This window comes from Salvelinus fontinalis, chromosome 21, assembly GCF_029448725.1.
Source record: "Salvelinus fontinalis isolate EN_2023a chromosome 21, ASM2944872v1, whole genome shotgun sequence".
In the NCBI taxonomy this organism is placed as follows: Eukaryota; Metazoa; Chordata; class Actinopteri; order Salmoniformes; family Salmonidae; genus Salvelinus; species Salvelinus fontinalis.
The window spans coordinates 49375430-49400213 of NC_074685.1; the positions used below are offsets into that span (position 1 = coordinate 49375430).

Genomic DNA, 24784 nt, shown 5'->3' on the forward strand with positions numbered 1-24784 from the left:
CTAGCCTTTATCTATTGGTAACAGGGTTGACGTGTTATGCTCGACACACTTAAGTTTTCCACCACAAAAGAAAAAAAGAGCAGAACAAGCCCACAAGCTCAACTAGGACCTGCATTTTAGAGCTATGTCTAAAAAGCTTTTTGTCTTTTACAACACTCCCATTCACCTGTGTGAACTTCAGCTTCGTGGCATGCTAGCCTTTTACTGGCTGCGGAGAGCCTTGTATGTTTGCATTTTGTTGTGCACCAGGTTTTTTTGTCTTTACATGTTCTTTTTTGAGAGCTGGCTCTTACCCATAACAGGCAATCCTCTTTGCCGGGAACCTTCTTTAGCACTACATTTTCCCAAATGCTTCCAAACTGATGCTCTCTCACAGCTGCTCTTAGGCCTCTTGGGTTGAGCAGTCATTCTCCAAACCTAATCGCAAACAAAGGAAAGATTAAAACACATGATGGTCCAACACAATAGGGGAGGAGGGCATAGGGAGGTAAGGGAGAGGAGATAAAAAGAAAAGACTTCCTCCGTGTCAGGTAAGCAGTCTCAAAGTGTACCCTCACCAACTTACCGGACTGAGTGTTTTCTGAACATCCCTCGCTGTCCTCTGACCCTGCGTCCAAGTCTTCTTGGGTCTCTTTCTGGTGTCTGTCTTGACTCTTTAGTGCGTTTTTTCAGTTCTTTCCCAGGCTTGCCTGTAAAACACAAAAAGATGGAACATACATAAGAGTAACAAGAAATCCACATATTAGCAAGCAACAACATTACATTTTTGTTCAGAACTCACTCAGCCTGGTAAGTTTGACGGTAGACTGCGGCTGATCCCTTGCTTTACGAAAGCAGCCGGTGTCTACCATCACAAATTTACCAGGCCGAGTAAGTTCTGAACACCTGTCACTCGAGCTTTCGCTGTCAGGTTCATACTCACTGATGCAGCCGGTGCCACTCAGCTGGTGTTTTGTATCATATTTGTATAACAGCTGATGAATCTATGAAAAAAATGTATCAGTGTAACTTCCTGATAGTTGCTGATTGAAAATACAATCTACATAAGACATTCTAAATCAGCAGGTTTTGCATTGGTGGCTTGCTTGGTGACATCCCCAGGTGGTCTAAGTTAATAGACCAATAACAAAGAGTTTGAGATCTCTCTGCCAATAACAGCTAATTGAGGCTACATTTCCCTCCCATTAGTGGATTGATTCATGTTTAACCATGTTTTGAGGCGATATAGTGTTTGTTTACATTTTGTTTACCCACATTGAAGTAAAACATGCTTATATGTTGAGTTCTGATGGGGTACAACAGTTGAACGAAGCTCATGAGGCATTATAAGTTATATTCTTCAAGAATCAATGGTTATATATCATTAAATTGCATGTCCAAAAATTGATTTTGCAACTGCCGATTGCCACTTTAAAATGCAGGAAATGGGGGGGTGGTTGACGGTTGGCTACATACCTTGGCACGAGAGATTCCTGCTTTTATCCATGTTCTTGTAGCGGGTTTCTTATGTACCACAGGAGAACCAAGAAATGAAGAGCGACACCACGGCTGTCTTTTAGGCTTTTATGTTGATCTGCAATATTATTGTGAAAAGACAGGACAGGAACACATCAGTCTCCAATGCTCCATCTGACAAGTTGTTCTACACAGGAGCATGAAGAAAGGCAAAACACATATCCTGTCTCACATCCCCAATACATTGCTAGGTGCTTTCAGTGTTGACAGTACCAAAATACAACAACTCATGTACAAAAAACACTGCAACATAAACAAGTTAAAACGTGAAATCGCATATATATTCCATTCAGACGTTAGAGGACCAAACTACATCTCCCATAATGCAACGCCAACACCAGTCGGCAGCTTAGCTAACCGTCTGCATCACAGAAAGGCATGCTAGCTAGCAACAGCAGCACTTTTAGCACTCTGTAAACTACATTAATAACAACAATAAAACTCTGAGTGACATGTTTCAATAGCCTCACACCCCCTTATAACAATATCTACAGCATTAACCTTGGGATGTTTTATTTATTTCACGTTATGGAGTTCTACAAAGGAGTAATCTACAACACATACCTTTCTCTCTCAGTGTTTTCTCGGACTGAGGAGAGCGGGAGCTACGGGTAGTACCAGGGTGTTAGTAGGTGACAAGCACACGGATGAAATAAAATACATTTAATGAAATAAAACCCGAAGATGTTAACATCATTCAGCTACTGTAGCTGCCTACCTAACATCAACAGGCAGCACCAGTAGCGTAACAATTAAAAATAGACACCAAAAGTAAAGTTCCTGGCGACCATAGCGATCTGACTACCCCCCTCTGTCTGAACTTGGAATATTCCTGTTCGCGGGCTTTGGCCACTGACCCTCAACCTGGTTGTTCTGTTCTGCGTTGTGTACTATTCTAATAATTGGAAGTTTGATGGAATAACCATTTTAACTCTACTACATTCTGACGAGAACAATTTTAAAATAGACATGTCTTTAATAAATGTATAGTATGACAGATTACCTATGGCAGAAACAACTGTCTCTCCCAATCAAACCTTCCCTTCTAGCACCGCACTGTCTCTGCCAGTCCTGCTGCAAACAAAACATATTTTCCCAAAATAAAGAAATGTATTTGGACCATCCGGATATCCATATTTGAATAGTGAAATATTCCAAATGCCTATCCCTAGCTGCCATTTCAAAATACAATCACCTCTAAACAAAATGTCTCACATTGTGACTTGTGCAAATAACTCGTCCTGCCACAGGAAAGCTAACGTTAACGAGCTAGGACCACATTTGCAATACAATGTAGCTAGCTACCAGTAGCTAGTTTAACATTACTCCTATGGAATTTAACTTTATGCACAACACAAAATTCTTTCATATGAGAACATCTAAAACATCATAGCAAAGATATTTGTAAGAAATTGAAATAGAGACTGGAAACTAGCAATAACTACACTTCAACATAAGCCATATATTATACAAAAACACACATACTCCTCATTTCTCTTGGATATATGCTGGACTTAAGACACCAACTATAGACACACATAATTCCCCTCCCCCATAATAACCACAGACACACCCAACCCATGGTTGGACCTCAGGACAAAGAACTCTCAGGAACCAATGGAACGTGGACACCAGGCCTGATCAGGACTACCCAAGACCCAGATCGACCAACCGGAAGGCCGGACTCGCAGATCTACCTACTTTGCTTGTTGTCTATATAGTACTGAACATTTCTGGAAACTGCCTCTTTCCCGGACGATTCACTAGGAGTCAGACTGGAAGAGCCTTGCTGCAAGATTTTACTAAGATATCTTTACATGTAATTAAACGGCCTTATTATAAAATTATCCACCTCGTCCTATTGTCTCCTCTTGTTCTCCTGTCAACAGTAAACGTTTTATTAACATAAGCAATGCAATAATAATCAATTCCGGAATGTATCAATGTCTACTCCAGCAACCTTTAGCAGCTAGCCGGCTAATTAACCTATCAGTATAGCCAGGAAAAATGCTGCTAGCTAGCTAACATAATGCTTCACCATAGCTAATACTTTTCCATGCATCGACGAAATGTGGCCCGCTACAACTACATTGGCCGAGTTATTGTTGAATAATAACGAAGCTAGGTAAATTAATTTAAAATAATATCGCTAGTAACTGTTAGGATTTATGTTTATGCACTATAGGCTGTTAGCATATTGATTGAAGGTGAATTATGTTTTGTTGCACACACACACATAATACAGAGGGGGGTAGGTGTGTAAAAACTGACCACCACAGGCCATAAAAGCTGTGGACAGTCTGGAGAAAGGAGGGGTGCATCTCTCTAGACCAACCAGGAGTTTAGAATACTGGACAATACCATATTAGGAACTGTTTCAGTGAATGGTCGAGGGGGACACAAGATGGAGCTGCTCTACCCAACAACCAGATGTGGAGAAGGAAAACGCCAAGGGGCTTGGACAAGTTTGGGGGTCCACAAAGGAGGAGCAAGAGTATGAACCATGCTAAACCACTACTATGATAGGCCAACTGGACAAGTTGAGAATAAACTTGTCATAGTATAAAACTACTATTTTGAGTACATTCCACAGTTCTCTGATCTACCCTGCGCGGAGATCCAGTGAACCCGTATATATGAAAATTGCATTTACCATTTATCGTTTGAGTTTAATTAAAATACTTTAAATATATTCGGTGACTATGAATCACATTTTGTCCTGATGCCAGATTTGAACTGACGCAAATCTCTTTCATAACTTCAAAATACTTACAGCTGAAATGCACTGCTGTTTTCTTTGTGAGCATGGTGAGCTGGAGAAAGCCGCATCCACATGTAGAGTTGTGGGGGATGGGACAAGTTCCCCAAATAGACCCTGGCTTTGGATCAGGTTTGAATTCCCCCCGCTAGTGGTCCTTGTTGGGTTTGGGGAGGGGAAGCTGATCCTAGATCTGTATCTAGGGGAAACTTCGCCCCGGCACATGCAAAGAGAGATGGGGGAAGGGGAGGAGAGAGAGCGTCCCTCTCAGGGTTGACAGATCATATACAAGCTCTACCACTAAGAAATGAGTTTCAGAATATAATATATTACCTTTAGCAGATCTAACGTCTTCATTTGCTCCATTTCATTAGTCTTGTTGATTGATTGCTGATATCTAGTTTCACAGAAAAGATGGTGTTGATGAAGAGCATCCATCCCGTTTGTAATACCTTCATAGACATATAGTTCATACTGGTGGTCCTACCCATCACCAACTTCACTCCATTAACCCTAAACTTGCTGCTCACATGGTGGTTTGTCTAAATGTATTTGACTTTAGGTTAGGTAAGGTTAAGAAGGTGTTTGGCTGTGTTGGGAGCACTAGTGGCAATGCTGCCTCACCCAGATCACACATTGCCCTATATAAGTATATATTGTAGCAAGCTTAACCCAACACTTAACACCTTCTGATCTCTTGAGGTAATGGATAAGGTGTTGGCTTGCTAGTCACTGGACCGGGGTTCAAGTCCCAGTTGGAGCTACCCCCAAATTTGTTACATTGGTATCAGAAGTGGGATAGTGCCTGTGAAGCCATCAAAGATGTGTACATGTGAGAGACTTGCTATAAAGAAGTGTGGGGGCATGCTCTCCCCAAGGAAGGAGGTAATGTAGCAACCTTAATCCAACACCGAGCGACCTCAACGAAAGGTTTGGGCATCTTGGCGTAGCACTTAAGGTGTTGGCTTGACAGTTGATGGACCCAGGTTCAAAACCTGTTTGGGGCGAACTCCTGAATTCACTAAAATATATTTGTTTGCCTACGGGCAGGGAGACCCGGGTTTGAGACAAAAGGGGCATTACACCATTGCTGTTTGCAAAAAAAACACTACATTGGTGGTAGTGGAATTTTGCTTTGGGAGAGGTGTGCATATTTCATGGGCAGGATCTGTACCCGGGCCTCCCATGGGAAAAACCAGTGGCTTGACCATTAGACCAAGATGTAATGCCCTCCTGAGCTGAGGGTGACACTGATATTAAACTTACAGGCAGGACTACTTCATTAACAGATCATGAGACACGCACATGGGATAGTGTAAAGGGAACTTTGCCTAGGACGCCGATGCCAGGTCGCAGTTGTAAATGAGAACTTGTTGTCAACCAGCCTACCTGGTTAAATAAATGAGAAATAAAAAAATAAGTTAGAAGGTGGAAGATAGAGAATTAGTCCAGTAACTGAAAGGTCACTGGTTTGAGTCCTGAGGCAGGCAACAAGATGTGGAATTTGATCTGAACTGGCAGATCTGTGACCAAACCCTTCAGAAAAACAAATTATCTTTGTTCCCCGTAACATGGACTTATAAAGTTGTACTGGCGCCAGAGAGGATGCCTGACGTTTTATTGGCTCTTAACCAGCCATGCTATTTTGTTAGTTTTTTCGCATTGTTTGAAATTTATTCTGTACATAATGTTGCTGCTACCGTCTCTTATGACCGAAAAGAGCTTCTGGACATCAGAACAGCGATTACCCACCTTGAATTGGACAAAGAATTTTTCTGTAATGAGTCAGACGAGAGGGATTTACTCCAGACACCTGAACAGGCCTTCATCCTTGTCATTCGTAGGAAAAAATATGTAGATTTCGCAGAAGGAGATCGGGGTGCCTTGTGAGGATCAGGCGACGAATGGCTAATCTGCCTTTTCCATCCGTACTGTTAGCCAACGTACAATAGCTGGAAAATAAATGGGACGAACTAAAAGCACATATATCCTACCAACGGGACCTTAAAAACTGTAATATCTTATGCTTCACAGAGTCGTGGCTGAACGACGTCATTAATAACATACAGCTGGCGGGTTATACACTATCGGCAGGATAGAACAGCATCTGGTGCACGATATCCAAGGAAGTCTCAAGGTTTTGCTCGCCTGAGCATCTCATGATAAGCTGCAGACAACACTATCTACCTAGAAAGTTTCCATCTATATTTTTCATAGCTGTCGACACACAGACCGATGCTGGCACTAAGACCGCACTCACTGAGCTGAATACCGCCATAAGCAAACAGGAAAACGCTCATCCAGAGGTAGCGCTCCTAGTGGCCGGGGACATTACTGGAGGGAAACTTAAATCAGTTTGACCTAATTTCAACCAGCATGTTAAATGTGCAACCAGAGGGGGGAAAAACCGAACTCTAGACCACCTTTACTCCCCACACAGAGATGCGTACAAAGCTCTCCCTCGCCCTCCATTTGTCAAATCTGACCATAATTCTATCCTCCTGATTCCTGCTTACAAGAAAAAATGAAAGCAGGAAGCATCAGTGACTCAGTCTATAAAAAAGTGGTCAGATGAAGCAGATGCTAAACTACAGAACTGTTTTCCTTGCACAGACTGGAATATGTTCCTGGGATTCTTCCGATGGCATTGAGGAGTACACCACATCAATCACTGGCTTCATCAATACGTGGATCAATGACGTCGTCCCCACAGTGACTATACGTATATACCCCAACCAGAAGCCATGGATTACAGGCAACATCCGCACAGAGCTAAAGGGTAGAGCTTCCGCTTTCAAGGAGCGGGACTCTAACACGGAAGCTTTTAAGAAATCCCGCTATGCCCTCCGATGAACCATCAAACAGGCAAAGTGTCAATACAGGACTAAGATCGAATCATACTACACCGGCTCCGTCGCTCGTCGGATGTGGCAGGGCTTGCAAACTATTACAGACTACAAAGGGAAGCACAACCGAGAGCTGCCCAGTGACACGAGCCTACCAGACGAGCTAAATAACTTCTATGCTCGCTTCAAGGCAAGTAACACTGAAACATGCATGAGAGCATCAGCTGTTCCGGATGACTGTGTGATCATGCTCTCCGCAGCCTATGTAAGACCTTTAAACAGGTCAACATTCATAAGGCCGCAGGGCCAGATAGATTACCAGGCCGTGTACTCCGAGCATGCTCTGACCAACTGGCAGTCGTCTTCACTGACATTTTCAACCTCTCCCTGTCGGAGTCTGTAATAGTAGTACCTGTGCCCAAGAACACTAAGGTAACCTGCCTAAATGACTACCGACCCGTAGCACTCACATCTGTAGCCATGAAGTGCGTTGAAAGGCTGGCCATGGCTCACAACACCATTATCCCAGAAAACCTAGACCCACTTCAATTTGCATACCGCCCCAACAGATCCACAGATGATGCAATCTCTATTGCACTCCACACATGGACAAAATAAGCACCTATGTGAGACTGCTATTCATTGACTACATCTCAGCGTTTAACACCATAGTGCCCTCAAAGCTCATCACTAAGCTAAGGACCCTGGGACTAAACACCTCCCTCTGCAACTGGATCCTGGACCTCCTGACGGGCCGCCCCCAGGTGGTAAGGGTAGGTAACAACACATCCGCCACGCTGATCCTCAACACGGGGGCACCTCTAGGGTCCTCGATCCTCAAAAAATTCTACAGCTTCACCATCGAGAGCATCCTGACTGGTTGAATCACTGCCTGGTATGGCAACTGCTCAGACTTTGACTGCAAGGCACTACAGAGGGTAGTGAGTATGTCCTAGTACATCACCGGGGCCAAGCTTCCTGCCATCCAGGACCACTATACCAGGTGGTGTCAGAATAAGGCCCTAAAAATTGTCAAAGACTCAAGCCACCCTAGTCATAGAATGTTCTCTCTGCTACCGCACGGCAAGCGGTACCGGAGCACCAAGTCTAGGTCCAAAATAATTATTTTTTACTTAACACTTATTTTTCTTAAACTGCATTGTTGGTTAAGGGCTTGTAAATAAGCATTTCACTGTAAGGTCTACTACACCTGTTGTATTCGGCATGTGACAAATAAAATCAGACTTGAGATGACCTTTGCTGATGAAACAACTTTGTTTAAGTCTGGTTTGATGGTAATCACTCCATTTCCATCTGCTCTTATCGTGCACAACAAGCATTCCTTCTCGTTTTGGCCAAGTCTGAGGAATACAAGAATACAATGCCACTTTTCAATTCCTGAATTGGAATGTACTTCAAAGTTATTACATACAAAGCAGTGTAATAAGTACACAGGCTACATAGTGGTTTTTTCCCTTGTGCTACTCACTTGCCTGGTGGTCCCAGGTCCCCCATGATGTGCATGGTCTGTACAGGTGTGTTGACCACGTAGCTGATCTTCATAAAGTCCTTCGAGGGCTCCCAGGTAATCAGCCTGGACTTGGGGACGGTGCTGTCACTGCAGACCAACAGAATACCACAAACACATTTTGCATACAAGGGTATGGTGTAATGTGAACATACCGGTACACTGTTTGTCTTCAAAGCAGCACATCACACATCAATGTTGTGTCACGCCCTGGCCTTAGTTATCTTTGTTCTCTTTATTATTTTGGTTAGGTCAGGGTGTGACGAGGGTGGTTTGTGTGCTTTTGTCTCGTCTAGAGTGTTTGTACTGTCTAGCAGGTTTTTGGAGAGTTTTGGGGTTGTGTTCATTATAGGTGTTTATGTAAGTCTATGGTTGCCTAGATTGGTTCTCAATTAGAGGCAGGTGTTTATCGTTGTCTCTGATTGGGAACCATATTTAGGCAGCCATGTTCTTTGGGTATTTTGTGTGTGATTGTTTCCTGTGTCAGTGTTTGTGCCACACGGGACTGTTTTGGTTTGTTCACGTTTTTGTATTTGTGTTCATGTTCAGTTTTCTATATTAAAACATGGACACCTACCACGCTGCGTATAGGTCTGATCCTTGCTACACCTCTTCAAAGTAAGAAGAGGAAGATAGCCGTGACATGTTGCTTCAGTTACATTCCCTTTAATAATAATTCACGTTGGTGAGTAACAGGGACCTACACTGGGTGTCTGTCATGTCGTCTGTGTCTGACATTGGCCATCCTATGTGCCAGGAAGGTAGGGTTGGACTTGACCTGCATCACCATACTCTGGGAATCCTGTAATGAGTATATCAAAAACAGCTTTATTAGGTAAATGCTTTGTTTTGAATAATGAAATTGTCACATCTGCTCCCGCTCCCCCTCTCTGGAGCACGAGGTCGCCAGGCTACTCATCGTTACACACATCTGCCACCATCGTTACGCGCATCAGCGCTTCATCGGACTCACCTGGACTCCATCACGTCATTGATTGCCTCCCCTATATCTGTCACTTCCTCAGTTTCATTCCTGTGTCTGCATTGATAATGTTTTGTTTCTCTTGTCCAGACTCTGTTCTTCTTTAGTTTCATGTCTATTTATTAGTAAATCCTCACCCAGTACTTGCTGCCCCTCTCCCAGCATCTGTGGTTACAGAACCATTACAGAAATGGAGATTCAGTAAAAACCCACCCCTTCCCAATTGATATAGCAGTCAGAATCAGTGTAGGTGAAAATCCTGCAGGTCAGTCTGCCCGCTCCAGAGCCATCATCTCTGTGGTATTGTCTCTCCAGTGGAGTCTGGCATACTGACTCACTCTGGAACAAAACCACTTCATATTGTGTGCGCACACACACACACACACACACACACACACACACACACACACACACACACCTTACTATGCAACATCAAACTATCCTAAACAGTGAAGTCTTATTTGTTATAAGGACACTGGTAGAGGACCTACCTGACTGAACAGCTTCTCCTGCCTGCCTACCACTAACTCCTCCTCACCATCTCCAGCTGAAAACAAAACCAAGATGTTCTGGTCTATATCTAGCCACCACGAAAATAACATCTACTCAACTAAGAAGCATCTAACATCTTTCTGTTTCAAAACAGTGTTAATACCTGATTGAGCCTGTGAGTTGAGGGTGTCCAGCTCAATGCCTCCCCTCTCCTGTTGAGTCAAAAACCTGCTGCTGAAGGTGTTGAGAGAGGGCTGCTGCGAAGGTGACTCTCTGAATACGGATCCTGTAAACACCATTGTAAATATAAACAAATGCCATGTTTTCATGGCAAACTCAGGGACCAGGTCAAGCAATATACTGGGTGTTTATCCACATCTGCTTTGAGAGCTAACATTAGCTAAAGACAGTGTCTTGCTTGTATGGCAATGCAAGGAATAAAAGCAACGCAAAGGCCAACTGCAACTTACTTAATTGTAAGGTTTTTGACAGCATCCCGGGAACGATAGGCAGCCTCTCCGATGTCGGTGCTCCAGCCGTCTGCCATGATGTAACGTTAGGAACTTTATTAATGGCTAACTAACTAGCTAGGTTAGCAACATACACACGCGCGCTATGTATACAGCAGCAGGCATTTAGCCAATTTTGTAGCTAGTACTTTTCACAAGCGTCTGCTCGTTGCATGGTAACAACAGTCTGCCTGCCTGGTTGGGTTTCTGGCGAGCAATCCAACTATTTACCGGTTCACTACCACCACCTACCGTGGGATACATTCCAGAGCAGCAGAATAAACCCCCTCCACTGATAACAGGTAAGATAATATCAGTACAATAATATTCCCTTGCTGTAAAAAGTTTAAGAACCCCTGATGTAATGAATTAACACAAATCTGTCTGACACAAATAATTGCAATTTAAAAAGCTTTATTGGAAATGCACGTTTCAAACAGCACAATTCAAGTACAGATAAGTGTAGCTACATCAGACACATGCTAATTTAGTTAAAATGTGATACAGTCCTCCAGTCCCAGTTCATTTGCTCTCTTTTGACATGCTTCAGACCAGATGCATGCTCCACTTCAGTGTACAATGGTTCTGAATTTGCATATCAATGTGTTTGAAGCTTTTACGTTCTGCATCTCTCATCTGAAGCCATATCCTCCAGAGTCTAAACAGGTGTAGATTTCCATCTCTGTGTGGGAGACCAGATATTGCAAGGAGACCAGTAAGGGGCCCTCACCTCTTCACTTTGGCCAAAGGAGACCTAAGACCCCAATACCAGTGACACTGCCCTAAGGTTGGTGCTGTCCTTTGGATGAGACTGTGGAGACAGAGGTCTTATCTCTCTGTGGTTACTAAAGATGTCATGCCACTTATGGCATGAGTAGAGGTGTTGACCCTGCTTCTCCTGGCTATATTTCCAAGCCTAAACATGTAAATCCAACTCATCATAGGCTGTATGGGGATCAATATCATTTTTGTTTTGTTAATAATGCTGCATGTCTCAAAAGATAAGAATGAGACCAATATGTATTTTGCTAATCATAGTTCCTGTCTCTGAAATTACATTTGTGTGTGTTGTAGGAGTAACCAATACTCAAAATCTGTGTGTGTGTGTCTGTGTGTGTGTGTGTGTGTGTGTGTGTGTGTGTGTGTGTGTGTGTGTGTGTGTGTGTGTGTGTGTGTGTGTTAGAAACAGTAGTTGGCCATTATTTCTTTGAACATCTCAGTTTGGGCAGCAGCCACTGAAGAAACCTGTCAATCAAAAACCACAGGAGAATAAATAGTATTATAAACTGGGTTGTTCGAACCCTGAATGCTGATTGGCTGAAAGCCGTGGTATATTTAAGCAATAAGGCATGAGGGGGTGTGGTATATGACCAATATATCACGGCTAAGGGCTGTTCTTACACACAACACAACACGGAGTGCCTGGATACAGCCCTTAGCCGTGGTATATTGGCCATATACCACAAACCCCCAAGGTGCTCTATTGCTATTATGAACTGGTTAACAACGTAATTAGAGCAGTAAAATGAAATGCTTTGTCATACCTGTGGTACACGGTCTGATATACCACGGCTGTCAGCCAATCAGTATTCAGGGCTCGAACCACCCAGTTTATAACAGACCGTATACCACGAATATGACACAACATTTCTTTTTACTGCTCTAATTATGTTGGTAACCAGTTAGTAATAGCAATAAGGCACCTCGGGGGTTTGTGGTATATGGCCAATATACCACGGCTAAGGGCTGTATCCAGGCACTCTGTGTTGCGTCGTGCTAAAGAACAGCCCTTAGCCGTGATATATTGGCCATATACCACACCTCCTCGTGCCTTATTGCTTAAGTTTGCACTTACACATCAGATAGCTGCTCTTTCTCTGCTACCTCATTCTATTTCTCTAACTCTCTAGTCTAGTATTCCCTGGTTATGTTCCACTTCTCCCTCCTCTATTTCCTCACCTCTTCCTCACTCTTCTTTTCCTCTTCCTTGTCCTCCTCCTTACTTTCTCCAACATTTCCCATCTGTTGTATCTTACTGGCCTTCTCTTGTTTTACTACTTTTTTGGCCTTGCCCTTCTTTTTCTTATTGACCTTCCCTTCCTGAATATTTTGGACAAGGAGATAAAGTAATGTAAGCTCATGGGTTTTCTCTTCTCTTGAGCTATACTATACTATAGAAGGACTTATGCTATACTATAGAAGGACTTAAGGCCAATATTCCCTTCTTGTATTTCCTCTCACCTGTGGGGCCACTCCAGCCATTTCCTGGAGCAGCTTCCTGCCGGTCTCGCTCAGGTTGGTGATGGGAGCCAGGCGAGGGCTGTGGCGGTATGGGAAGTTCTCTGTTCGGGGCAGAGCGATAATGACAGGGCTGAGAGGAGTCAGAGGCCTTGGGACATTTACTGGGTAGGGAGAGCCTACAGCAGAGGGCAGGGCCCGTAGGGCTTCAGCCAGTGTCCGGGGTGCTGAGGTCACAAGAGGAGAGAGGCCATTCTTGACAGATACAGGACCTGAGACCTTCCCTGGGCTCTGTCGGACCAGAAAGTAAAGTAACATATAGGAAAGTGCTATCTTCAACACAATCTGTAGAAATACCTTCTAACTACTCTATACACATTGCAGATACATGACTACACTCAATAAGTAATTATCTGCATCATTTCCAATCCCCCATGTATATATAAAAAAATATATATATATGCAGAACTTACCAGGAAGTCTGACTCATCGAAGGAGTGGAGAGACAGATCATCATCCTCGTACATATCCCTCACGTCAAGCTTTGTCACTTCTCCATTCTCAACTTTCAGAGGTGGTGTCCTCCTTTCACGATCCTCATCATCACACTGTGTATCAGAGTCAACTAGTCAGAGACCATCCTCCTCACAGTGATGTCACTCAACAAAGCCATGGACGGTAGGGTACAACTCTTACCTCCGATTCACAGTCAGTGAAGGAGTAGATGGAAAAGTCATCAGAACTGGAGGATGAGATCACGTCATCATTTTTTCTCTCTATCAGCCGAGTCACCCTTCCAGACTGAGTAGACAGAGAAAGGCATGTACTCATGGCAGCCATAGAATACACTGGCATTAACCCTCAAGGAAATGTAGAATACGTAGGCAATCCAACATGGTTGAACAAGTACTGAGCAATACATGGGTAACTGAAAATGCAATAATTGCAACTCCCATAACATTAGGGGTGGGGCTAAAGACCTTCCATAGTATAGGATTCTTTAGCATCTCAAATGGATGATTGTCAATTCAACCAACCCAACCAAAATGGCCATATGAATCAACAGATTGATCTATCTGTTGTGTCTCTATGGGAACAGCAGAGATATCTGACCTGGCTGAGAGGCTCTGGATTGACGCTCCATCCATCCCCAGATGTTTGGTCCTGCCCATAGCTCACAATGATTGGCTGTTAACAGTAAAGAATGAATTCAACACTGCTTTGGTCATTTTGGCCTTGAATTGTGTATCAATAAATAATATAAGTACTGTTATGTGGTTGAATTTGAATGTAACTTACAGGCCTTTTGTGGATCTGAGGGGTCTGCACTGAAGTAGACTGTCAAGACAGCATTCAATGAGGATAGATAGGGATATCTGCATTTGCTTTAATTCTGATAACTGCAGTTTGTACATGCAGAATGCATAACTAATGTGTATGTGTTTTTGTTTCAGGTCAGATATGACTTACAGGCTTTGGCCTTCTGTGCACCTTGCCGGTTGGCCACAACACAGAATCAGGGCTGTTCACCCTCACTGGTTTCAACTGTCAACACAACACTCAATTTAAAATGTGATAATATAACAAAAACAGGACAAAACAAACAAACATTTTATATTTACCACATAAGGGCGGCGTCTTAAAGCTCTTTTTATTCTCTCATCATTACGATCCATCTTTCTTTCTGAGGGAAACATTTCCATCAATTAATTGACACAAAACACATCCTGACTCACACACACAAAGATGGCATCCCAAATGGCACCCTATTCCCTATATATATGTATATTTATGTTGGGAAGGAGGTGCCCCAAAAGGCCAAAGATTACCTGCAACAACCTGAGTGAAGAAAACTATTGTACAGATTAAATCAATCTGAACAGTTTATGTAGTGAATGAATGCATGGTTACGTCATTTTAGGTCACAGCTTTATGACTGCGCATAATAAGTCACAAGAAAAAGGCCTGTTTGGAGCCGGACTGGTGGCATCATCTTCTCACTGGTTGTAGCTCAATAACGAACGTGATGTGCTTAACCAGTTATATTTTTGATACCTGTTAGTATTGAACGCCCTCACCTTCTTCATGAAACTGATCTCAAGCAGAGGTCGACCCTCGCTTTTAATTCGCACCTTTTCCGTGTACCCCAGAGAATGAAAATGGTTCTTCAACCCAAAAAATCCACAACATTTTCGACAGCTTTGGCCATTCTACCGTTCTGGAGGAGATAAATGCACACTCGCGCTGGTAACGCTAGTTAGCTAGCTACTGGAGTTCGTGTAATTTATTTAAATTTGCCTTGCTAACTGCAAACAAAAATAAAGTTCTAACACCAGGAAAACTATGTGTAATATACCTCCTCGCTCTCCTGTAATTTGAAAAAACGAATTTGAATTGAATAATAAAAAAAAAAAAAGCTCAACCATCATTCTTCACTTTTAATCTATATCCAACGTCACTACATTTCTCAACACATAGAACCCCCATAATGCTCTGTGGCACAATCCCAATACAACACACTAGGGCTGCATTCCCAAACACTTAAAATACACACCTTCTCCCCTCAACCCTCAAATAAAGTGGACACTTCTGATTTAAAAAAACAACAACAGTTTTTCACCTTAATTTAACCAGGTAAGCTAGTTGAGAACAAGTTCTCATTTAAAACTGTGACCTGGCCAAGATAAAGCAAAGCAGTTCGACACATACAACAACACAGAGTTACACATGGATTTAAAAAATATATATATTTCACCTTTATTTTACCAGGTAGGCAAGTTAAAAACAAGTTCTCATTTACAATTGCGACCTGGCCAAGATAAAGCAAAGCAGTTCGACACATACAACAACACAGAGTTACGCATGGAGTAAAACAAACATAGAGTCAATAATACAGTAGAAAAATAAGTCTATATACAATGTGAGCAATAAGGTGAGATAAGGGAGGTAAAGGCAAAAAAAAGGCCATGGTGGCGAAGTAAATACAATATACCAAGTTAAACACTGGAATGGTAGATTTGCAGTGGAAAAATGTGCAGAGTAGAGATAGAAATAATGGGGTGCAAAGGAGCAAAATAAATACAGTAGGGGGAGAGGTAGTTGTTTGGGCTAAATTATAGATGGGCTATGTACAGGTGCAGTAATCTGTGAGCTGCTCTGACAGCTGGTGCTTAAAGCTAGTGAGGGAGATAAGTGTTTCCAGTTTCAGAGATTTTTGTAGTTCGTTCCAGTCATTGGCAGCAGAGAACTGGAAGGAGAGGCAGCCAAAGGAAGAATTGGTTTTGGGGGTGACCAAAGAGATATACCTGCTGGAGCGCGTGCTACAGGTGAGTGCTGCTATGGTGACCAGCGAGCTGAGATAAGGGGGGACTTTACCTAGCAGGATCTTGTAGATGACCTGGAGCCAGTGGGTTTGGCGACGAGTATGAAGCGAGGGCCAGTCAACGAGAGCATACAGGTCGCAGTGGTGGGTAGTATATGGGGCTTTGGTGACAAAACGGATGGCACTGTGATAGACTGCATCCAATTTATTGAGTAGGGTATTGGAGGCTATTTTGTAAATGACATCGCCGAAGTCGAGGATCGGTAGGATGGTCAATTTTACAAGGGTATGTTTGGCAGCATGAGTGAAGGATGCTTTTTTGCGAAATAGTAAGCCAATTCTAGATTTAACTTTGAATAAACAGGCGTACAGTCAATAACACAATAGAAACAAAAGAAAGTCTATATACAGTGTGTGCAAATGGCGTGAGGAGGTAAGGCAATAAATAGGCCATAGTAGCGAAGTAATTAAAATTTAGCAAATTAACACTGATGTCACGCCCTGACCATAGTTTGCTTTGTATGTTTCTATGTTTTGTTTGGTCAGGGTGTTATCCGAGTGAGGAATTCTATGTTGTAAGTCTAGTTTGTCTATTTCTATGTGTTTGGCCTGATATGGTTCTCAATCAGAGGCAGGTGTTAGTCGTTGTCTCTGATTGGGAACCATATTTAGGTAGCCTGTTTTGTATTGTGGGTTGTGGGTGATTGTTCCTGTTTCTGTGTCTTTTTTTATGTCACCATACGGGACTGTTGCATTTTTGTTGGTTTGTCCGTTTATTGTTTTGTAAGGTTATTCGTAAATAAAAGTAACAATGTATTCATATCACGCTGCGTATTGGTCCTCCGATCCTTCTTACTACTCATCCTCAGATGAGGAGGACGACTAACGTGACAACTGAAGTGATAGATGAGCAGATTGTGATGTGCAAGTACTGGTGTGCAAAAGAGATACTGGTGAGAGATACTGGTGTGCAAAAGAGCAGAAAGGTGATGACGTATCATGACGTCTGATGAGTTGACACTTATAGGGCAAGGGGCGAGGGAAGAATTATTTAATTTTAAATGGACCGCCCAGAAATGTGTCACTTGTTCATCCCACGGTTGTGTTTTCAGTCATCATGGAACTGTTGGGTGTGCCTTATATGCACTACAGTCAATTATGATTGCATTTCATATCTTGGCTAGAAGGCAACACCTTCGCAGACATTGAATGTTAGCCATCCTACTATATCAGGTAAATCGAAAATTACAATGTATACGTGTGATGTCAGGGAAAGTTATATGCTTTCGTGTTGTTGACTATCATAAAATGTGAAGACTGTATATTATCAAACCAATTCTCCATGTGTAATTTAATTACGCAATTAAACTAATCATGTAACTTTAACGAGGAAGTTGGGGCACCACGGAAAAATGTTGTTTATAGAGTGTCAATTTCCCAAATATAACTCCACAGATATTTTCATATCTTATCAAAACAGTCTCTTATTAATGAATTTTATTACCTCTTCAGTGTCATTACTGAATGTTGCAAACCCTTGGATATCTGCACCAACCCTAGCATAGAATCATGAATCAGCAAAATATAAATTGGCTTAATTATTTATTTACCAACTAACTTAATCACAGAATTACATAAAACACACTCACAATTAGTTCATACATGGGTTACTTAACATGTTGTCTCTCTCTGTTGTTGCCGGTTTATATGCTGGAGGGAGTCGACAGAAAAGTCTCTGGTTGCGTCCCTAGTGGATACGTCAGGCATACCCATGTCGTCACATAGAATAGATGTTTCGGCGGTTGTCGGTATTCTTTGTCCTAGGCTACATACATTTCCAGCTGCAGACTGAAAAGGCCTCGTATAAGATCTGCTCCTTCTGTGGCAATGTTTTAGAGTTTAACCATTTCTAGCCGTGTAACCAACGCTACACGTTGTATGGTCTTAGAAATTCAACCATTTGCAACCTTAGCTTACACCGTGGTCTGGTGTGAATTGCGTCTTATACTTGGGTAGAAAAGGGGCTGTCTCATCATGTTTGTGCTCAACTGGACGTGGCTACTGACCGTGCATAAGTTACATAAAACAACCAATTCTGATTTAGAAGACTAAATCTCATTGTTAGCTTTTCAAAAGTATTTTTATACTTATTCATTCATCTTATACAACAGTCAGATGTAAAACTGACAGCTGGGAAATGTACACTTTAAGAGATACAGTTATGTGTTTCCTGTCCTTCATGAGATCACCAAATGAAACACACTCGACATGACTGTCCCTTAAGTGTCCACGGACCATTCCCATATTCTCAAAAAGATAAATATTGTTTAATTCTCCCATTTTGGGGAATAGCAGTTTTTTAAATTTACATTTGTTTCTACTTAAACTTGTATGTTGAATTTTCCATATTAATGTTGGTTTTAAGTTTTGGCTGACTTTGCTTAGCGGATCACCATCGCAAATTGAATCATGGGGCTAATTGTACACTCGCAAACTCGAAAGTACTATTGTAAGTGAAACTAGGCAAAAACAGAGGTGATTATGAAATTAAATATTTCGTCAGGACATGTATCATGCTGTGAATATCCCCAGAAGATGTTTTATCTTGTATATTAACTAATTTCAAATGTAAGGCATTGAAAGCATTCTATATTGGAAGTCTATAAATGTACAGTCGTGGCCAAAAGTTTTGAGAATGACACAATTATTAATTTCCACAAAGTTTGCTGCTTCAGTGTCTTTAGATATTTTTGTCAGATGTTACTATGGAATACTGAAGTATAATTCAAGCATTTAACAAGCATTTCATAAGTGTCAAAGGCTTTTTTTGACAATTACATGAAGTTGATGCAGAGTCAATATTTTCAGTGTTGACCCTTCTTTTTCAAGACCTCTGCAATCCGCCCTGGCATGCTGTCAATTAACTTCTGGGCCACATCCTGACTGATGGCAGCCCATTCTTGCATAATCAATGCTTGGAGTTTGTCAGAAATTGTGGGGTTTTGTTTGTCCACCTGCATCTTGAGGATTGACCACAAGTTCTCAATGGGATTAAGGTCTGGGGAGTTTCCTGGCCATGGACCCAAAATATTGATGTTTTGTTCCCCGAGCCACTCAGTCATCACTTTTGCCTCATGGCAAGGTGCTCCATCATGCTGGAAAAGGCATTGTTCGTCACCAAACTGTTCCTGGGTGGTTGAGAGAAGTTGCTCTCGGAGGATGTGTTGGTACCATTCTTTATTCATGGCTGTGTTCTAAGGCAAAATTGTGAGTGAGCCCACTAGCTTGGCTGAGAAGCAACCCCACATGAATAGTCTCAGGATGCTTTACTGTTGGCATGACACAGGACTGATGGTAGCGCTCACCTTGTCTTCTCCGGACAAGCTTTTTTCCGGATGCCCCAAACAATCTGGAAGAGGATTCATCAGAGAAAATGACTTTACCCGCCTCCTCAGCAGTCCAATCCCTGTACCTTTTGCAGAATATCAGTCTGTCCCTGATGTTTTTCCTGGAGAGAAGTGGCTTCTTTGCTGCCCATCTTGACAACAGGCCATCCTCCAAAAGTCTTCTCCTCACTGTGCGTGCAGATGCACTCACACCTGCCTGCTGCCATTCCTGAGCAAGCTCTAGATTGGTGGTGCCCCGATCCCGCAGCTGAATCAACTTTAGGAGACGGTCCTGCTGCTTGCTGGACTTTCTTGGGCGCCCTGAAGCCTTCTCCACAACAATTGAACTGCTCTCCTTGAAGTTCTTGATGATCCGATAAATGGTTGATTTAGGTGCAATCTTACTGGCAGCAATATCCTTGCCTGTGAAGCCCTTTTTGTGCAAAGCAATTTATGACAGCACGTGTTTCCTTGCAGGTAACCATGGCTGACAGAGGAAGAACAATGATTCCAAGCACCACCCTCCTTATGAAGCTTCCAGTCTGTTATTCGAACTCAATCAGCATGACAGAGTGATCTCCAGCCTTGTCCTCGTCAACACTCACACCTGTGTTAATGAGAGAATCACTGACATGATGTCAGCTGGTCCTTTTGTGGATTCAGTTCATTTGCATGGCAAAGAGGGACTTTATTTCATCTGATCACTCTTCATAACATTCTGGAGTATATGCAAATTGCCATCATACAAACTGAGGCAGCAGACTTTGTGAAAATGAATATTTGTGTCATTCACAAAACTTTTGGCCACGACTGTATTTACAAAAGTCAACATGGCTGCCTATTCAGATGCCCTAGAAAGGTTGTGTAAATACAGAGAAGAGTAAGATTAGAGTAAAATATACATACTTGTAGCACATTCATATTGCACCATGTATTGTTAAATTCGTACATTTAAATTGCAGTAACTATTTAGTAATTGAGCCTTGTTCTTCATCGGTTCATTAAAGAATAGGTCTTAGATTAAGTGGTGATCAACTGTAAAAGTGTCCTGGTGTTTTTCTTCTCACGCTCTCTGACTTTAAGGCTTAGTGCCAACTAGTTACGTTTAAATGGACACTACCACAGCATATAGGTAATGCAATATGTGTTGGTTGTATGTCCACTTTCAGTACAACATGAATACGTCTATTAACTGTCATTAATGTGTGTTCTGATAATCACTACCTCTGGTGTGTAGTATACAAAACATTAGGAACACCTCCCCAATATTAAGAACAGCCTCAATTCGTCAGGTATGGACTCTACAAGGTGTTGAAAGCGTTCCACAGAGATGTTGTCTCTAATGCTTCCCACAGTAGTCAAGTTATCTGGATGTCCTTTGGGTGGTGGACCATTTTTGATACACACGGGAAACTGTTGAGCGTTAAAAACCCAGTAGCGTTGCAGTTCTTGACACAATGACCCAGATGCACCTGGCACCTACTACTTTCTATGCTGATGGTTGGAGGTCCAATACAAAATATTTACTTCAACTTGAGGTTCTGCTGAACATTAACTGTATGAAATGAAGTGGATAATATAAGGGTGATGTTTAGCAGTCCTTTTGGTGTTTCTTTTAATAGAGAAACCCCTAAACTATTGTAGTGATATGGCAGGGTTCATGTTTTCATTTGTGTGCCTTTGAACTTTTTCTCTTGAATTACTGATATCGAATAATGTGTTCCATCATGACCTGTTACATGACTTTTACCACTTGATCCAGTTGTTTATGCAAAATAGCTATTTGTATATACACAGTGTAACTTGAAAACACGCATTAGTAAAGAAATAATAATCATTGATTTGCTATACTTAGTCTAGGTAGTAATTAATGGCTTCTCTTTACTGTGCACAACGACCAATTATTTAAAAAATTGTTTGATACTTTTATTCATTTTTCGTGATATCCAATTGGTAGTTAGTCTTTTCCCATCGCTGCAACTCCCCTACGGACTTGGAAAAGGCAAAGGTCGAGAGCCATGCGTCCTCCGAAACACAACCCTGCCAAGCCACACTGCTTCTTCACACAGAAGCCAGCCGCACCAATGTGTTGGAGGAAACTGGCGACCGCACAGTGCATCAGTTATTTGGAGTAAGGATACAGATCCTGCCCTGTGATGATGACATTGCAGAGTAAGACAGTGTGTGGGACCAAAAATGTTATGATAAGCAGAAACAGCCAGGGCAGGGCTAACATGGGTACGCTGACCCCAAAAAGGAAACTCTTAACCATAAGTAAGTACACTGTAGCCATACGCATAAGGGAGAGGGATACAGGAACTAACCCCTCCACTTGATTCTGGGCAGATGCACCAAACAGTACCAGCCCCAGGATTGTGTACAACACCCCTGTGCTGATCGGGAGCAGCTGAAACATGAGGAACCAAACAGTGGCCACACACTTCTCAGATTAACGGGTTGACAGACATCAGCGGCATTGATGTGTTGTGCTCTAGCTTGCTGCTGTAGCCTACTGGCACCATCTGTTACGTCATTAACATTAGCTACAAGTTGTAGCAAGCCAGATAACTTTACAACAGTCGCTCGTTAGCCTCAACTCAGGAATAAAACTCTTAACCTCTGAACCACAGTTGTGGAAAATTTCATTCAAAGATTAAGGCAGAGACTATTTACTTAATGACTTTATTGTCCCCATGGGGAAATGTTGTTGCAGTGTCTTGTACACGTTTAAAGTGGCGTTTAAATACAAAACAAAATTTACAATACAACTTTCATAACAGTTAACATACCAATGAAACATTAATAAAAAAATGACTAGCCTGCTGGCCTTACTGATTCGATAGGAACATCAGCCCGAGCTATTTAGGAGGGATATCACACCTGGCACAAATTATTGTCTAGTTGTTTTTCTTGCTGAGGGGTGCCCTATACCTGTGCCCAGAGGTGAGTAGTTCAAAGTCTGGGTACAGGGGGTGGCTTGGGTCTAAAATGATTTTGTGAGACTTGCGGACATTTGTGGCCTGCTGGAGGTCATTTTGCAGGGCTCTGGCAGTGCTCCTCCTTGCACAAAGGCGGAGGTAGCGGTCCTGCTGCTGGGTTGTTGCCCTCCTACGGCCTCCTCCACGTCTCCTGATGTACTGGCCTGTCTCCTGGTAGCGCCTCCATGCTCTGGACACTACGCTGACAGACACAGCAAACCTTCTTGCCACAGCTCGCATGGATGTGCCATCCTGGATGAGCTGCACTACCTGAGTCACTTGTGTGGGTTGTAGACTCCGTCTCATGCTACCACTAGGGTGAAAGCACCGCCAGCATTCAAAAGTGACCAAAACTTCAGCCAGGAAGCATAGGAACTGAGAAGTGGTCTGTGGTCACCACCTGCAGAACCACTCCTTTATTGGGGGTGTCTTGCTAATTGCCTATAATTTCCACCTTTTGTCTATTCCATTTGCACAACAGCATGTGAAATTTCTTGTCAATCAGTGTTGCTTCCTAAGTGGACAGTTTGATTTCACAGAAATGTTATTGACTTGGAGTTACATTGTGTTGTTTAAGTATTCGCTTTATTTTTTTGAGCAGTGTACCTTATTTACATAATGATTCTTCCCCTTTGCAATGAGTCTCAAATTGAGCTCAGGTGCATCCTGTTTCCATTGATCATCCTAGAGCTGTTTCTACAACTTCATTGGAGTACAGCTATGGTAAATTCAATTGATTTGACATGATTTGGAAAGGCACACACCTGTCTATATAAGGTCCCACAGTTGACAGTGCATGCCAGAGCAAAAACCAAGCAAATCAAATCAAAAAAAAATTCTCACATGCCCCGAATACAACAGCTGTGGACCTTACCGTGAAGGTCTTACTTACAAGCCCTTAACCAACAATGCAGGTCAAGAAATAGAGTTAAGAAAAGTTTTAATAAACTAAAGTCCATTTTTTTTATTAAATCCATAAGTAACACAAGACAATTACATAACAATAACGAGGCTATATACATGGGGTACCGGTACCGAGTCAATGTGCAGGGGTACAGGTTAGTTGAGGTCATTTGTAAAGTGACTTAGCGTTTATAATTAACAGTGAGTAGCAGCAGTGTAAAAACACTGGGGGGGTGGGGGCTCTGACTATTTTTTGGCCCTTCCTGTGACAACGCTTAGTATATAGGTCCTTGATGTCAGGAAGCTTTGCCCCAGTAATGTACTGGGCCGTACACACTACCCTCTATAGCGCCTTATGGCCAGATGCCCAGCAGTTGCCGTACCAGGCGGTTATACAACCTCTCAGGATGCTCTCGATGGTGCAGCTGTAGAACTTTTTGAGGATCTGGGGATCCATGCTAAATATTGTCAGTCTCCTGAGGGGGAAAGGTTTTGTCGTGCCCTCTTCACAACTGTGTTGGTGTGTTTCGACCATGATAGTTTGTTGGTGATGTGGACACCAAGGAACTTGGAACCCTCGACTCGCTCCACTTCAGCCCTGTCGATGTTAATGGGGGCCTGTTCGGCCCTCCTTTTCCTAAAGTCCATGATCAGCCGCTTTGTCTTGCTCACATTGAGGGAGAGGTTGTTGTCATCAGGCCAGGAAGTCCTGAGGCATGGTTCCAGGGCTCAGGTCCTCTGGGAGGGGAGGGAGAGGGAGAGAGAGAGAGAGAGAGAATTACAGGGTGCATGAGACAGGAGAAATACTCCAGATATAAGAGATTGACCCTTGCCCTCTGACACGAACTTTTGCAGCATAAATACTGGAGGCTGAGATACGAGGGGTAGGGAGACACTGTGGCCATGTCCTATGATTCCCCCGGACAGGGCCTATGATGTAGTGGACCCTACCAGAAAACATTTAGTTACTTTTTGCATTTATTATGCTTTAAGTCTTACATGTACACAAGAACAACACATTTCTAAATTTTGGTGAAAGTTGGCCATTAGCTAACCACAACTTTCCTGTCAAAGACATTCATGAACTACAACTTGGCGATCTGACAGTGTGGGGTAGAGAAATTCCAACTAACGGGTGAAAAATTCACCAGGTTCTTTCTGTGTATATGCAGAACAGTATACAAATACACTAATAATACATCCAGTCTCTGGTTATTGGTGATACTTTCCATTCTGCCCTATTGTGACCTTTGACCCCTTGCAAAGGGCCTTAAATTTCCACATTCTGGATGACATCCTGCTGAACTTTCATTGTTTGATCTAGCGT

The 24784-nt window shown here is 42.6% G+C and overlaps 1 protein-coding gene and 1 long non-coding RNA gene across 7 annotated transcripts in view; both read right to left on the bottom strand.

Moving 5' to 3' along the window:
* Positions 1-10890, bottom strand: part of LOC129819064 (uncharacterized) — a 33122-nt gene extending 22232 nt beyond the window's left edge. Inside the window, exons 1-13 of one of the 4 annotated variants that reach the window (XR_008754001.1) lie at positions 10592-10884; positions 10285-10407; positions 10121-10176; positions 9352-9449; positions 8609-8737; positions 5579-8480; positions 4607-4670; positions 4289-4482; positions 2080-2120; positions 1456-1573; positions 923-983; positions 566-689; positions 294-417 (exon numbers count right to left, since the gene is read on the bottom strand). This is a non-coding gene — a long non-coding RNA (uncharacterized LOC129819064). Of the gene's footprint in view, positions 1-293; positions 418-565; positions 690-922; positions 984-1455; positions 1574-2079; positions 2121-4288; positions 4483-4606; positions 8481-8608; positions 8738-9351; positions 9450-10120; positions 10177-10284; positions 10408-10591 lie in introns of those variants that run through there. The other 3 variants (XR_008754000.1, XR_008754003.1, XR_008754002.1) reach the window with 3 other exon arrangements.
* Positions 10891-11061: 171 nt separating this feature from the next.
* Positions 11062-16743, bottom strand: LOC129819062 (uncharacterized). Of its 3 annotated transcripts, XM_055875590.1 has the most exons (9): positions 14947-16743; positions 14491-14552; positions 14339-14413; positions 14168-14206; positions 13982-14056; positions 13565-13669; positions 13342-13476; positions 12872-13159; positions 12417-12730 (listed from the first exon to the last, which is right to left on the bottom strand). In XM_055875590.1, the coding sequence occupies exons 2-9, from the start codon at positions 14542-14544 to the stop codon at positions 12578-12580; spliced, it is 924 nt and encodes a 307-aa protein (XP_055731565.1). In that variant the 5' UTR covers positions 14545-14552; positions 14947-16743; the 3' UTR covers positions 12417-12577. The 3 variants fall into 3 exon arrangements, with proteins under 3 accessions (XP_055731566.1, XP_055731565.1, XP_055731564.1); XM_055875591.1 differs by lacking the exon at positions 12417-12730 and adding an exon at positions 11062-11875 and having other exon boundaries at positions 14491-16743; XM_055875589.1 differs by having other exon boundaries at positions 14491-16743.
* Between the last annotated feature and the right edge of the window lie 8041 nt (positions 16744-24784).

Bases quoted from the DNA above. Each gene is read 5' to 3' on its own strand.
- LOC129819062 (XM_055875589.1), bottom strand. From the start codon at position 14,571: ATGGAAATGTTTCCCTCAGAAAGAAAGATGGATCGTAATGATGAGAGA. The intron at 13,477-13,564 runs GTAAGAGTTGTA...TCTGATACACAG, and splicing joins TCACTGACTGTGAATCGGAG to TGTGATGATGAGGATCGTGA. The intron at 12,731-12,871 runs GTGAGAGGAAAT...CAAAATATTCAG, and splicing joins TGGCTGGAGTGGCCCCACAG to GAAGGGAAGGTCAATAAGAA.